Source organism: Triturus cristatus, chromosome 12 (genome assembly GCF_964204655.1).
Source record: "Triturus cristatus chromosome 12, aTriCri1.1, whole genome shotgun sequence".
Lineage (NCBI taxonomy): Eukaryota > Metazoa > Chordata > Amphibia > Caudata > Salamandridae > Triturus > Triturus cristatus.
The window spans coordinates 143,481,796-143,498,139 of NC_140595.1; the positions used below are offsets into that span (position 1 = coordinate 143,481,796).

The 16,344-nt window shown below is 44.4% G+C and overlaps 1 protein-coding gene across 1 annotated transcript; it reads right to left on the reverse strand.

Moving 5' to 3' along the window:
• Positions 1 to 1,284: 1,284 nt before the first annotated feature.
• On the reverse strand, positions 1,285 to 15,855 carry LOC146772927 (uncharacterized). The gene is made up of 3 exons (XM_085639666.1): positions 15,794 to 15,855; positions 13,181 to 13,341; positions 1,285 to 5,160 (listed from the first exon to the last, which is right to left on the reverse strand). Exons 2-3 carry the CDS (start codon positions 13,316 to 13,318, stop codon positions 3,097 to 3,099), a joined length of 2,202 nt encoding a protein of 733 aa, XP_085495792.1. The 5' UTR covers positions 13,319 to 13,341; positions 15,794 to 15,855; the 3' UTR covers positions 1,285 to 3,096.
• Positions 15,856 to 16,344: the final 489 nt, after the last annotated feature.

Consider the following 16,344-nt stretch of genomic DNA (forward strand, 5'->3'; position numbering starts at 1 on the left):
CGGGAGGATGGAACGTCCACCAAATTTTTAAGCACGCCTCCTTACGGCCCATCTCTTATTGACCCTACTGTTTTTACAATTTACCTGCTTCTTCCTACTGACAATGGTTTTCAGTCAACCCTTAAGGAACAATAACCTCTCCGATGATTTCTTTTTTTAATTTAAATTGGTCTTTCCCTTGTTAGTTATGGAATCAAACTCCAGGATTATCTGCTGCAGTGTCATTTAGTAACCAGTGGAATAACGATCTTACCACAATTGTTTATGCCAACAAAAAAGAAAAGTGTCACACTCGAATCTGTGTAAAAGGTTTACAACTTACTTTTTAATCCAAATTTTTAAAAACCTGCCAGTGTTGTATAAAGCCTTCGTAGCCGGAGGGCACACTTTCTCAAATTAAGTTGATCCCGTGCATCGTTCTACTGTAGATCAAAGCATTTGCATCAGTGTCTTTTTAGAATAATTTCAATCAGACAAAAAACTAATTTTCCCTTGATCCCAATTGGGCAGAAAGGCAATTTACCAAATACTGACAAACTAATTAATCGATCAAATGATGGTCATGCCTAAAACTCAGACTACTGTGCAGATCATATGTTAAATTCAATTATGTATCTGTAATCATTCCACTCGGTATGTATTTTCTATTACACCAAATTTTCATAGATGCGGTTGAGATGAACAACTTGCTTAAAGAGAAGTGGATTCACTGTGGATCGGGTGTTGTACAGCTTGCATAATGATCTTTGAATATTACAGCAAGAAGTTAACCTTTTACATTACACCAATTCTAGCCCTCACTTCTTAGTTGACCACAGATCCAGGCCCGTGTAAGTGCTGGTAAGCTGAAGATGGCGGTTTTGTGGCCAACACCACTCTGGATGGGGCAGTGATGCTACCCGAGACAAAACCCACGCGGTGTCTTCAACAGAGCACTTGTTTTTTGTGTGTGCTAAGTAACTGTCTGAGTTTCAGTTTATGGTAAATTTAGATCTTGAATAATCTTCTGAAAGAATTATATAATATGAAATGTTGCTGAATCGTTAAGTACCAATTATTTTTTAAACTATTAGTTACACACTTGATCGCAATGTTCACATATCTGCATACTATGTGGTGTGTGTGTGTGTAATCTCCTCTAATTTGTGCTACATGTGCTCCAGTACAATTCTTATTTTTGCAAATACTCTGACTTCTTCAGTCAACATACCTTTAAAAAAGAATTTACTTTAACCAACCACATGCAAGAAAACCATTACATAACTGAAGCATTGTTTCATTAAGTGTATTGAAATACCATTTTTATTGATTTATGTTGTACATATTTAATTGAAGGAACATAAATTCAGGCCACTTGATGAAATAAACATTTGAGTACATTGGAGGATATTGCAAAGGGGAGAGACTTCTTTCCTCTCAAGGAAAACTAAATTACACAATTTTAGATTCGCTTGATGTCAGTAGAGCTTGTGTTCATTCCACTTCTTAAGCTCGTTTGGGGGGGGTGGAATAGATGTTTCTCGGGGTGCTGTGATAGATGTGTCTGGGGGTGGTGTAATAGATTTTTCAAGGGGGTAGTGTAATAGATTTTTCTGGGAGTGGAGTAATAGATGTTTCTGGGGGTGCTGTAATAGATGTATCTGGGGGTGCTGTAATAGATGTTTTTCAGGGTGCTGTGATATGTGTCTGGGGTGGTGTAATAGAATTATCTGGGGGTGCTGTGATAGATGTATCTGGGGTTGGTGTAATAGATGTTTCTGGGAGTGCTGTGATAAATGTGTCTGGGCGTGGTGTAATAGATGTTTCTCTGGGTTCTGTGATAGATTTGTCTGGGGGCGGTGTAATAGATGTTTCTGAGGGTGGTTTAATAGATGTATCTGGGGTGGTGTAATAGATGTTTCTCGTGGTGCTGTGATAGATGTATCTGGGGTGGTGTAATAGGTGTTTCTGGGGGTGGTGTAATAGGTGTATCTGGGGTGGTGTAATAGGTGTTTCTAAGGGTGCTGTGATAGATGTATCTGGGGTGGTGTAGTAGGTGTTTCTGGGGGTGGTGTAATAGGTGTATCTGGGGGTGGTGTAATAGGTGTTTCTGGGGGTGGTGTAATAGATGTATCGGGGTGGTGTAATAGATGTTTCTCAGGGTTCTGTGATAGATGTGTCTGGGGGTGGTGTAATAGATGTTTCTTGGGTGGTGTAATAGATGTTTCTGGGGGTGCTGTGATAGATGTACCTGGGGTGGTGTAATAGATATTTATGGGGGTGGCGTAATAGATGTATCTGGGGGTGGTGTAATAGTTGTATCTGTGGTGGTGTAATTGATGTTTCTCGGGGTGCTGTGATAGATGTATCTGAGGGTAGTGTTACAGATGTTTCTGGGGGTGGTGTAATAGATGTATCTGGGGGTGCTGTGATAGATGTATCTGGGGGTGGTTTAATCGATGTTTCTCTAGGTGCTGTGATAGATGTGTCTGGGGTGGTGTAATAGATGTTTCTCGGGGTGCTGTGATAGATATGTCTTGGGGTGGTGTAATAGATGTTTCTGGGGGTGCTGTGATAGATGTGTCTGCGGTAATGGATGTTTTTTGGGGTGCTGGGCTAGATGTATCTGGGGGTGTGATAGATGTATCTGGGGGTTGTCTAATAGATGTTTCTTGGGGTGCTGTGATAGATGTGTCTGGGTGGTGTAATAGATGTTTCTGGGGGTGCTATGATAGATGTGTCTGAGGGTAATGTAATAGATGTTTCTGGGGGTGCTGTGATAGATGTGTCTAGGGGTGTAATAGATGTTTCTGGGGTGCTGTGATAGATGTGTCTAAGGGTGGTGTAATAGAAGTTTCTTGGGGGTGTGGTAATAGATGTTTTTTTTCTTAAGTTGTTCTAGGTTTGATTCTGATAGTAACTACACAAAAGGCTCTGGAGTTTGGATTGGATGTCTCTTATGTATACTTTATACCTGAAGATGCTTTGGGAAGAGATTTTGTTTTCAGCCCTACCTCTGTAGGTTTTTTTCTGGCAACTTTGGGAGCTTTTTTCTGGGACTAGTGTGGACTTAGTTTCGGGAGCTGAGACCAGGCTTATTTCAGGCCGTGGTCCTGTCTAGTCTGATTTTGTGTGTGTGGGTGCCTTGCACATATATTCATATTGTGTTGGTGACTTTGTGTCATGAACTGTAGCTGACTTTTTTTCTGGCGATTGCGTTGACTTTGTCACTAAATCTAGCTCTCCTTTTGTCACCGGGGCTAACTTTTTGTCTGTTGCTGCCTTTGTTTCTGGTGCTGGCTTTGATTCAGGCACTGGTGCTGGCTTTGATTCAGGCACTGGTGCTGGCTTTGTTTCAAACACTGGTGCTTTCTTTGCTTCTGGAACTGATGCTGGCTTTATTTCTAACACTGACTTTGTTTCTGGTGCTGGTGCAGGCTTTGTTTCTGACACAAACTTTGTTTCAGGCACTGGTGCTTTATTTGCTTCTGGCACTGGTGCTGGCTTTGTTTCAAACACTGGTGCTTTCTTTGCTTCTGGCACTGATGCTGGCTTTGTTTCTGACACTGTTTTTGTTTCAGGCACTGGTGCTGGTGCCGGCTTTGTTTCAGGCACTGGTGCTTTCTTTGCTTCTGGCACTGGTGCTGGCTTTGTTTCAAACACTGGTGCTTTCTCTGCTACTAGCACAGGTGCTGGCTTTGTTTCAAATACTGGTGCTTTCTTTGTTTCTGGCACTAATGCTGGCTTTGTTTCTGACACTGACTTTGTTTCAGTCACTGGTGCTGGTGCCGGCTTTGTTTCAGGCACTGGTGCTTTCTTTGCTTCTGGCACTGGTGCTGGCTTTGTTTCAAACACTGGTGTTTTCTTTGCTTCTGGCACTGATGCTGGCTTTGTTTCTGACACTGTTTTTGTTTCAGGCACTGGTGCTGGTCCTGGCTTTGTTTCAGGCACTGGTGCTTTCTTTGCTTCTGGCACTGGTGCTGGCTTTGTTTCAAACACTGATGCTTTCTTTGCTTCTGGCACTGATGCTGGCTTTGTTTCTGACACTGACTTTGTTTCAGGCACTGGAGCTGGTGCCGGCTTTGTTTCAGGCACTGGTGCTTTCTTTGCTTCTGGCACTGGTGCTGGCTTTGTTTCAAACACTGCTGCTTTCTTTGCTTCTGGCACTGACTTTGTTTCTGGCACTTGTGCCGGCTTTGTTTCAGGCACTGGTGCTTTCTTTGCTTCTGGCACTGGTGCTTGCTTTGTTTCATACACTGGTGCTTTCTTTGCCTCTGGCACTGGTGCTGGCTTTGTTTCAAACACTGATGCTTTCTTTGCCTCTGGCACTGACTTTGTTTCTGGCACTTGTGCCGGCTTTGTTTCAGGCACTGGTGCTTTCTTTGCTTCTGGCACTGGTGCTTGCTTTGTTTCATACACTGGTGCTTTCTTGTCTTCTGGCACTGGTGCTTGCTTTATTTCATACACTGGTGCTTTCTTTGCTTCTGAAACTGGTGCTGGCTTTGTTTCAAACACTGGTGCTTTCTTTGCTTCTGGCACGGACTTTGTTTCTGGCACTTGTGCCGGCTTTGTTTCATACACTGGTGCTTTCTTTGCTTCTGGCACTGACTTTGTTTCTGGCACTTGTGACGGCTTTGTTTCAGGCACTGGTGCTTTCTTTGCTTCTGGCACTGGTGCTTGCTTTGTTTCATACACTGGTGCTTTCTTTGCTTCTGAAACTGGTGCTGGCTTTGTTTCAAACACTGGTGCTTTCTTTGCTTCTGGCACTGGTGCTTGCTTTATTTCATACACTGGTGCTTTCTTTGCTTCTGAAACTGGTGCTGGCTTTGTTTCAAACACTGGTGCTTTCTTTGCTTCTGGCACTGGTGCTGGCTTTGTTTCAAACACTGGTGCTTTCTTTGATTCTGGTACTGACTTTGTTTCTGGCACTGATGCTGGCTTTGTTTCAGGCACTGGTGCTGACTTGGTTTTAGTTTCTGCTACTGGCACAGGTTTCTTCTGAGGGTTATCAGGCTGTGATATTCCATAACACTCGTTTTTTTGCTCCTCACTCACATGCTGCTCATACGATATTCCAAGCGCAGATACTAAAACCAAGAACTCGCCAAAATCAATCTCCCCGTCTTGATTTTCATCCAAAAGTTTCATCAGTGAGTTGATCGATTCCTTGCCATCAGAGTTCTAGAATAATGCAAGAAAATTATTAACATCTACTCATGGAGCAAGCACAAAACATTTCTTAATCAAGAAGCTAAATGTCCTCTCGATGAGATATCTAGGTGTCCGCATTTGGCCAGTATCTGCCGTACAGGCCGCAGTCGCTGTCTTTGTTGCAAAGACTCTACTTCCGCTAACTTACCACTGCCCTCACTCAAGGGAAGAGGAAACCGCCAGGGTAGGATTTGCTGCCATACCAAGGTCCTGTTGATTTGCCAAAGTGTTTTCTTGGAATACAGCTCTCCCCTTCTGCCGCTGGCACCACTCATCTTTTGAACCACCCTCTGCCCCCATGGGCAATGCCCACAGCCTTTGGTCCTCTCCCTGCACCATCAGGGGATTGTTTGGCTTGACAGGAGAAACAACATGGATGTACAAGAGTGCTTTCATGTTTAGCTTACTCGCTTGAATGCTGTAGTTCTTGTCCAAACAATGGATTAACCCCTGAAAGATTTGACAAGCACAAACCATAGGTTTTCAAACATGCTCAGTCAAATAATTGCTGAGAGAACAATTGATGGACAGAAAGGCTGCACAATGTCAAACATTCACCGCAGTGCTGAGATATGGGCCTTAAATCCATTGGTTTTTCTGTTCCCCATGCCTTTCCAGTTCAGAGCCAGCCATATGCAAATCAGTCTTGACCCTGTGCCTCATGGGAACAGTCCAGCCTGAACTGCCAAGCCAGGTCCTCCCTGGACTGGAAACAAGCATCCTGGGACCGGTTTCAGGGTTTCACCCCTCTTCAACCAGGAAAGCTTGATTCCAGTGGCATGGAGAGCACGGGACTCACGTCTGAGCATACCTGTCCCACTCTGGGTGACAAATGCAGAAAGAACTATTGATGGACAGAATGCAGAACAATGTCATACATTCACCCCAGTACAGAGATCTGGGCCTAAATCCATCGTTTTTATGCTCACCGTGCTTTTCCAGTTTGAACCCAGCCATATGCAAATCAGCCTTGACCCTGTGCCTCATGGGAACAGTCCAGCCCGAACTGCCAAGCCAGGTCCTCCCTGGACTGGAAACAAGCATCCTGGGACCGGTTTCAGGGTTTCACCCCTCTTCAACCAGGAAAGCTTGATTCCAGTGGCATGGAGAGCACGGGACTCACGTCTGAGCATACCTGTCCCACTCTGGGTGACAAATGCAGAAAGAACTATTGATGGACAGAATGCAGAACAATGTCATACATTCACCCCAGTACAGAGATCTGGGCCTAAATCCATCGTTTTTATGCTCACCGTGCTTTTCCAGTTTGAACCCAACCATATGCAAATCAGCCTTGACCCTGTGCCTCATGGGAACAGTCCAGCCCGAACTGCCAAGCCAGGTCCTCCCTGGACTGGAAACAAGCATCCTGGGACCGGTTTCAGGGTTTCACCCCTCAACAGCCAGGACAGCTTGACTCCAGTGGCATGGAGAGCACGGGACTCACGTCTGAGCATACCCGTCCCACTCGGGGTGACAAATGCAAAAAGAACAATTGATGGACAGAATGCTGCACAATGTCAAACATTCACCGCAGTACAGAGATCTGGACCTAAATCCATCGTATTTTTGCCCCCTGTGCCATTCCAGTTCTGACCCGGTCAAGTAACTGAGCGCAAACTAGTGTGCATGATCATTAGCTGCTGGTGATTTCTGAAAGGGTTCATTTCTTCAAGGGTTTAGTATTTCTCAAAATGGGTTTGGGAGCTCAGCAGCAAGAACATTTTAATAAAATGGGGTTAAACAGTGTATCTTACACCACAGTTATCACACGTGTTAAAAAGTTTTAGGTCATGGGAAGGCACTCAAAAAATAGTCCAGTATTTTATCAGTGTGTCAAGCAAGCCTGGTTGCTGATTCACACACCCAATCATAATATTGAGAAAATTGTGCACTTTTCAATACAACGTACCTAAAAATGTTAAAGCCATCACAAATAAAGACGGTTCCGAAAATGCAATTTTACAATGGTTATTATTTAGCATGCAACCACAATTCTACTTTTCTCTTCTATGGCCCTTGCAAATATTTTCCCAGTCATATGTTATGTTCCAGACTACGCAGTGCTTGAAATGGAAAAATAGTAGCGCAGGTACTCTGTACCACAGTACCTGCCTGTTTCTGAGAAGTGCCGGTACTCTCCAATTAAAAGTATTACATTTCTCTTGAGAAGTGCAGGTACTCTTCCTCTCAAAATAAAAAGTGCTGGTACTCAGTACCAGACAGTACCGGCTCATTTAAAGCACTGAGACTACGGGAATTCGGCATTTCTAGACATAGTTTGTATAGCTTTGCTGTCTGTCGGCTCTGGGCCCTCTTACAAGCTCGAAGAAGCAGATGGGTTGAAGCAATCCTAAATATTAATTTCCTGAGAGTGCCAGTGATTACCACTCATGTATGTGCTTTAGATGCATATTTGAAGATACAATCCATTTGTCTCCAAACATCAGATTTGTCAGTTTGGGAAACTACAGAAAAATGCTTTTTTGTTTTTATTTTACTCAACTCCTCCCAAACAAACGCTGACCATGCTCATTTAAACTATTTTTTTTGTTCATAAATACCCGCATTTTATACGCGTGGTCCTTGAAACACCAATAGATTATTTCCTCAAGAGCATATATCTTGCATGTTGTACAGAAACAGTTAGGAGGGTCAGCGAGCCAAAGGCCAGTCTGGGAAGGTATAGCGGAGTTAAGTCGGGGATCCATTCGAGACTCGCCCTGCCCCTGCACGCGGCACCACCTGGTGGAGCAGAAAGGGAAACGCAGTCGCTAGACTATGCATAGCATAGACAGCACAACCATGTGATAGACTAAAAGTTGACACCCCTCATTCTTTGCTCTCTTACATATTTGTCATTTCCCAGAATTTTTGGCAATGCCAACGATCGGCAACCACTAGGAAAGATGAAGCACCACCAGCGAGTGTCGCTTGGTGAAAAAAATATTTTGCTGCACCTAATATCTATGCCCTTTTTGGCTGGGGGCTCAAATTGTGCTTTAAGATTACATATGAAATCCCAAAATGTCTCTGTTAATAAAGCCATAATTGGCTTCAGCTTAGGAAAGTGGTCCTTTTTATCGCAAGTGAAGCGACACGCAGTAGAAGAAGTCAAATCACTGAGGAATTCTTGCTTAGACCATGCAAGTTCTTTTTCATCATTTGAAATCAGGTCACCACTGCATGTTTAAGATGCTAGCTGGACATCTGATGGCTGGGTTAAAGTAATTTTAGAAGTGGCTCAGTCTCTTTGTGTTGTTAGTTCATTACTCACAAATAGTAAAGAATAATTTTAGGATTCTAAGTCTCAGTTTTATATATCTAGGGCTGCGGTTCTACATCTTTTGCCTTCTCTGGAATCCCTCTGAATGACTATTGAAAGCCTGGAACCACAGCCTTAGCAGTTTCTACGATTTGAACCTCCAATAAGTACCCTAAACTATAGAAACAAATATACATCAAACATATGCACACAATAGGAAATGTATTCCTTATTTAACAATATAAAATAGACAAAAATCCAAATTGCATTTTTAATGGGAAGTTTAATCTTTTCAAAATTTATTTTTAATTGTAAAAGAAAAGTGACATGCTTGACTGCAGTATATCAGTTTGTCTTTTTTGATGCTAATGCTTTTTCTCGGTGCATGCTAGTGCTTCAGTTGAGGTCACCAGTCGTCTACACCACTATAGCTTCACTGCTCCCACGAATCAAGGTAAGGATACCAGCTTCATTTTCAGCCTCCAATTTCAAGTTTCTCTACATTTACAGAGCCCTTTCAAAGTTTTAATTGACAATATTGTGTGTATATGCTTTATTAATCTGAGAATATTATTGAATATTTAGGCAGTTGCCATTGTAGGCCCCAAAAGGTCCCAGGGACCGCAGATTAAGGCTGCTGACTATGAGGTATGGCTTTCAGTGCATGCAGAATAACACTCAGGGTCTCATTACGATGAGGCTTGGAAAGCCTCCGAACGCAGTTCAGAGGCTTTTTGAGCTTCATTGCGGTTTCAAAATGGACAGCCTCATTACAATGGAGGCTGTCGGTTTTGAAACTGGCCGGACATTCCGGCTGGCTTCCGAAGGGCTCAAGGAGCCTGTTTGCCAGTCAGAACTACCCCTACCACGACAGCATCGGGTCTGCTAATATATCGCCCCCCAGGTCCTTCGGGGTTATTTATTAACTCTCTTTTGGAAACCGTTATGCAGATGGCCACTTCTACCTCCAATTTTATGGTACTGGGGGATTTAAACCTTCATTTTAATGATCCTTCCGACTTTACAGCCACTGACTTGGGTTCGGACTTGAAGGTTTATAATCTGACCCTTAGCAATCAGGGAGCCTCTCACATTAAAGGTCATCTTCTCGACCCGATCTTTTCTAATATCCCGCATGTAGAAGTTTTACCGGCCTGCCCCCTGCCATGGTCAGACCACTTTTTGATACCTTTTTCCATGCAATGTGACCCCAGGTCCATCCCGTCCCCTGGAGTTTATTCTTTGGAAAGGGCTTGGTCTAAACTTTAATTTGAAAGCTGGACAGCGCAGCTCCAGAGCTCCTTCCCTCCCCTGGCCGATGATCCCTCCACGGCTGACCTGGCCTTTGATCAATGGCTTACCAACTCTCTAGATTCCATCTTGCCAAAAAAGAGAGTGGCTAAGAGTCGGAGCAGAACGGGCTCGGCCCCTTGGTACACCGCTGAACTACGCACCCTTAGGAGATGCTGTAAGAAGCTGGAGAGGACATGGAGAAGGGATTGGGAGGTGGCCAGTCGAGAGAACTATCGGGTAGCCATGAGGTCATATAAGAAAGCCCTTCGCGCTGCCAAGGCCAAATTTTTTGAGGAAAAAATTACTAGCGCCTCCAACTCTTCTAGAGAGACATTCAGAGTGATTAAGGAGCTTCTCAAAATCCCTGAGCCGCCAGTCATCCACGACAATCCCGCGGAAAAGTGCAGGGAACTCGCGGACTACTTCCATCTCAAAATCGAGAATATTCTTTCTCTGCTACCTCGGGCCACACAGAACACTTATGTAGCAGATCAAGGAAAAGGCACTCACGTTCTATTTGACTCCTTTGACCCGATAACTGAGATGGAAGTGACAAGGGAACTTAGCTCTATGAAGAGCGGCTCGCCAGACGACCCTGCTCCAATGAGGTTCCTCAAACAAGTAGCCTCTGTTATCACGGCCCCTATCACGAACCTCATCAATCTTTCCCTTACTCAAGGGGTGGTTCCTCCAGGTTGGAAAAGGGCTGTGGTGAAGGCCCTCCTGAAAAAGCCTAGTCTGGATCCCTCGGACTTGGCTAATTTCAGGCCTATTTCTCTTCTGCCGGGACTTGGTAAGATCGCAGAAAGGCTGGTTAACTATCAACTTTCCAGCTTTCTGGAGTCCAACGGGCTGCTTCGAGAAACCCAAACCGGCTTCCGCCCAGGCCACGGCACGGACACCGCCCTCCTAGCAGTTGTGGACGAAGCCAGAAGCATGCTGGATTCGGGGGGGTCAGTGGCAGTGATCCTCCTGGATCTTAGCGCTGCCTTCGATACTGTTAACCATCAAGTATTGATCCAACGATTGTCCAACGTGGGAGTAAGAGGTGTTGTGCTGCAGTGGCTGTGCTCCTTTCTCACTGGCCGTACTTATCAGGTATGGGAAGGTAGTGCGCGGTCTTCTCCTATCCCCCTCCAGTGTGGGGTCCCACAGGGCTCCTCCTTGAGTCCCACTTTATTTAATGTGTATATGTCCCCCCTGGAGGATGTGGTTGCACCTTTCGGGATAAAAATCGTCAGCTATGCTGATGACACGCAATTGGTGGTGGCTCTCTCCCAATTGATGAAGAACCCGGAGGTTTTGCACCAATGCCTGTCTCAGGTATACACCTGGATGTGCGACTCAGCGTTGAAACTCAACGGTTCTAAAACTGATATTATGCTACTGGGGCACAAGGCTCCCCCTCTCCCTCTGTCCAGCTGGCCTAGCTGCCTGGGAGATCTCCCCTGCTCCAAACAGGAGATTAAGAGCTTGGGAGTCTGGTTGGAGCAGGACCTTACCTTCAAGACGCAGGCAAAGAAGACGGCAGGGATCTGTTTTGAGCTTCTTCGCTCTGCCCGTAAGGTCCTGCCCCTTCTCCCCCCTACTTCCAGGAAGCTACTTATTCAGGGGCTGATTACATCTAGGTTAGATTAATGTAATGCGATCTTCCTTGGTGCCCCTGAAGCCACGCTGAATAAGCTCCAACAAGTGCAAAATGCCGCGGCCAGGGTACTAACCAATGCTCCTAGGAGGCAGTCAGCCAGACCAGCCTTGAAGATTTTGCATTGGCTCCCAGTACGAGAGAGAGTGAAGTTTAAGTCCCTCTGTATTGCCCATAAAATCCTGCAGGGCAAGGGCCCCCCTATTCTATCTAAATTAGTGGTACCCTATAAAGCTTCTAGACCCCTGCGTTCGGACCAGAAATCCCTTCTCAAGGTCCCCAGGGTGTGTAAGGCCCGCACTGGTGGCAGAAGATTCGCAGTGCATATCGCTACCCTCTGGAATGCGCTCCCGCTCGAGTTGCGTTCAGAAACAGGCACCCTGCGCTTCCGGAAACTGCTGAAAACCTATCTGTTCCCTCTTTGATGTGCCTTCTTGTTCCTGGTTAGGGTATGACTGATTAAGCGCTGGGATGCCCGAGGGTAACTGCGCGCTAAACAAAACCGCCTACAATACAATACAATACAATACAACTGGCACGTAATCCCTATGGACGGCATTTTACGCCATCTGGATTACAATGCCGGTTTCCGGTAGGGTTTCCATGCTGAGCTTTCCGACATGGAAACCCTGTCGGAAAGCGACTTTAGGACCCTAGCGGGCCCCTTTTAGCCTGCAGCATAATGTTGGGGGCTGAGTGGGCACCTATGGTGCCCCCTTGTTCATCCCTGCACCCTGTGCGTGGATGAACACAAACTCCCTTTTCGTATGGGAACCTGTGCTGCGGACAGTTTACGACTGCAGCACAAGCTACAGAAAAGGGAACTTGCGACCGCACCATGTGCGGCCTCATCAAAATCCAGCGGTCAGGACCGCCGACTGGAGGTTGGTTGGACCCATATCCGCAATGCCTGACATCGAAATAAGGCCCTGAATGTTATAGTCCACAAGAGTATTGTAGCTCTGACTGTATGGCAATAATGTTCCACCATTCATGTTTGTGTGAACAGGCAAAATTGGATATCAGTTTCCCTTTTCTGCATTGTAAATCAGGCCCCTTTTCAGATGTGCCGTAGGGCCTCACATTGGGACTTTCTCAATGTGTGGATCTTGCTGCTGGTTTTAATATGCTGATTTGGGCAGCTATTGGGGTGGCAAATGTAGTTCCAGGAAGGCTAGATCCATATTGGATTTTGAGAACATTCTCATAAGGTAAATTTGCATTCAGTGAATCTAAAAGGATCTGATGTATATAGCCAGTTGTCACCCTGAATATCAGTCAATCCAGCCTCCTGCGTGTATTTTGGACTACCAGCTTATCATAGTGACTGCTTGTGAGTATCATCTGCTGTGGGCACAAAATGGTGATGCGAATTTGCAGGATAGTAGCGTTGACATATCATCCACAGGTCGCTGTGACCCCATATTTCCAACCCTAAGCGTTTCTTTTAGACACTTCTGTGAACAGTTAAAAACTAAGGTAGTTAAGATCACAGTCGCAGAGTGTAGAATTGGGTTCATGGAAAGTCTAAGTTTGGAAGATGGTGTCTCATGGTCATGGATGTTTATGGTCCCTGTCAAGAGTATATTTTAATAGTTTTTAAATGAGCATCACTTTTTTAGAACAAACCCGGTCAACAATGCCTTCTGGCTCAGAAAACTACCCTTGAAAGGGTATTCCAGCTGCCTCCTCCTTGCTTCCTAAAGTAAACTAAAAGTGATGAGTTGCATGTTGACAAGAAGAATATACACAGACAGGATCATTCCACCAATGTTGTGTCGTTTTACCTCAAGTAATTCCGGGAGCTCCTCTTTGATCAGCTGGGTGAGCTCTGCCTTGTTCAGCTTGTTACGACCTGATTCCTTTTTGCCATACTTCTTGAATAGCTCATGAATACAGCTGATCTCTTTGATGAGACTGCACATCTTTGCACCGATGTAGAGGCGACCTAGTATGCAAAGAGAAAGGAGACTTTGCTAAAAGAGGATTCCTGAGGCACCTTAGTATTAGTCAATGGCTCCATGGAGGCTAGCGTAGACTGTCTCTGGTCTGGGTTTCCAGTTTACCGAAACCCTGTGATCTGCTACGTAATGTGGATAAAGACGTAAGCCCTCATTATGCATTAGGTTGTTAGAGGAAAGCCCAGGGCATGACATCGGTGTTGGCAGTAGCATTGGGTAACCAACAGAAAATAAAGTGGTTCAGAGAGCTCCAATTGTCCATTGTTGGATATGAGAAGGCTAACACTCTCTGTTTTTAGATCACATCGTTTGCCATTCAGAAAGTGTATACGTGCCAGAATGAAAATCTGTGTGATTGCAAAAGCCAAGACTGGCTACCGACCTAACAAAAGAAACAAGGCATATCCTGGAATCCCAGGAAGCCTATTATAGAAACATCGGGAAGACCACCATTGGAAAAAAATATCTGTTTTTACGTGTTTCTTCAACCGAGAAATTAAGAGATGATTCTATGGTCAGCTATGAAAATCGGTAGGGGACTGAGTGCATATAAGACCCAAGAATCTGGCAGTCACTTCTACTGAGATACAAGTGGGGAGTATTATTAATTGAAAAAGAGATGGTGGAGCAAAAGGCTTTAGTGCTATAAGACAGTTCTTGTCACAAAGAGTGCTATATTCATTGCTTTGCCTCTCCCCAGTGGTAGTGATGGAGGGAAAAACTACAAATTAGGGCCACACTCAGACTTTTAGTCTAGGTAGGTAAGGGGATTGATAGAGCATGGGCTTGGCTACAAAGGAGCAGAATGTTATGTGGAGTAGGGATATATAGGGGAGGGGAAGGATAAAGGTTTGCATATAGGGTACAGAACAGAGAGGAACTGAATGGGTGGGTGGTCTCTTCAGGGGCGGTCGAGCATCGGGGGAGTTATTTATTTCATAGATAAAGTTTTATATAGCGTGAACATGACCCTTGCGGGTATCAGAGTGCTTTACAATGTTTAATGAGATAGATATTAATCATAATAACAAACAAGCAATCTGAACACTCAACAGAACTCACAAGTCAAAAAAATGCCGACATACCAACACACGTTGAGGCACCATATCATCGGACCTCACCAAGCTCTCAACAGCATCTCACCTTTCACAAAACAATGTACCATTCTAATAACACAAAACTCACATCACCAACACCCATGTGATACCCTATAGCTAGTATGGTTAAAGGGATACAGTTGATCTCAAACAAGACAATTCTGTGAATTACAAGAAAAGTGCAAGCATACAGTTCATCCGCGTAGTCTCTAATGAAAATACATATCTCAGACATTTTGGAAACAGGTATTCTGAATTTTACATACCCGAAAAAAAATATCCCTATATTTAGTCCAGTACGAGTCGAAAAACTCTGGCTGAAAAACCTTGCCTGGTCAAGATAACATGAGACATCAAAAGTCGGGGCAAATGTATTATTTGTTCAAGCAAAGAAACACATTGTGGCAACCAAAGTTGCCGCTCTACGTTGTGTGGCAGCGGGAGAGGTTGACAGCAGCACATCTACAAAGATATAACGCTGCTTCCCTCTTCACAAGCGCTTCACAATTGACGGCTGACTAGCACCACACACACTCACCTTTGCACAATAGTGCAAAGATATTTGTGTGAGTCTGGCATGGGTTTTAGAATGGACGGGTACCCTTCCTGTACAAAATACTATGCTCACACATAATTTGCAACTTTTGCCACTTTGTTTGGGAACACATACAAAGTAAGAAAACGTTTGTTGTGCTGACTCAAGCAGCCTTCATTTTTTAATGCAAAGCTAGGTCTACAAATGTTAATAGACAGACTTTGCATCAGAAACCATGGGTGTTAGGGTATAAACGCACCACCCATGTGACGGCCCCTTGAGACAAAGTAGAACAGAACTGTACTCTACTTAGAGTAAAAGTAAATCCCAACTCAACACTTTGCATCATTTTGGTTACTTTGCAAAAGTGCATAGTGTTGGTAAATCTGGACCGAAATTTGTATCAGTTCCCTAAAATATGTCTGTATTCAGAAGATTTATTGAATAATAAATTGCTGCCTTTTCACAATTTAAACAACAAATGCACAGAAATACAAAGAGTAATAACAAAATCAGAAACTGCGTCCTGACTTGCTAAGATCCACTTCAGGTTTCCAAGCACTAGTTTTACAGAGAAAACAGAAAGAAAGCGCCTGGCTGTTCACAACACACATTTTACAGAGGGAAGATACGCATTGACTTATCCTGCGTGCTCTACTAAACCCGGGATGTGCTAGGCCCCATACATGCAATTGCAGAATTCTGCCTCCTAGAACAGCATCACGTGACCCAAAGCCCCAGAATATACTTCCGCCAGTGCCAAGAAGTCCATGTCAGGCCGCTAAAGTGTATATAAGTGTCACTCACCTAAGGCAGCAGCGGGGAATCACCTGGGAGACCTGGAGAGTTTGTGGTGCCTTGGAATCCTGTGGTGTTTTATACAGGTCACCTCGAGGCTCCTCCCTCTCGCGTGATGATGACGCCCTTCCTCCTGGACGTGACTTCATTCTCTGCTATGTATCAGGAGAGACAGATTCTTTCCCGTCATCGCCCAGGATACCTGCCTTCTTCGAATGCTAGGGAGACAATGCAGCTGATTCATGGAAAGGCAATATTTTCAGCAACTTGCTGAACCGGTTAATTATTTCCTAATTGATACTTCATGAATCTTTTAATGAATGTGAACATTTTCAAATTGAATCTGCTTTTTCTTCGAGCAGGTCGGCGGTGCTGTATCAACATATAGGAGATTGCTATATGGAATCAAACGGGTATGGTACAGTATAATGTCAGAATATCGAGCACTCAATATTGTGCTACGAAAATATTGTATCCTAAATGTTGACGACCAAGATATGGTCTTTGCGAGTTAAGTATAATTAACCGGTACCAACTGTGGAGTTAAGTGTAATAAATCT

Excerpts from the sequence above, each read along its gene's own strand:
- LOC146772927 (XM_085639666.1), bottom strand. The coding sequence starts at position 13,318 with ATGTGCAGTCTCATCAAAGAGATCAGCTGTATTCATGAGCTATTCAAG. Across the intron at positions 5,161-13,180 it reads AGCTCCCGGAATTACTTGAG|AACTCTGATGGCAAGGAATC; the intron begins GTAAAACGACAC and ends GCATTATTCTAG.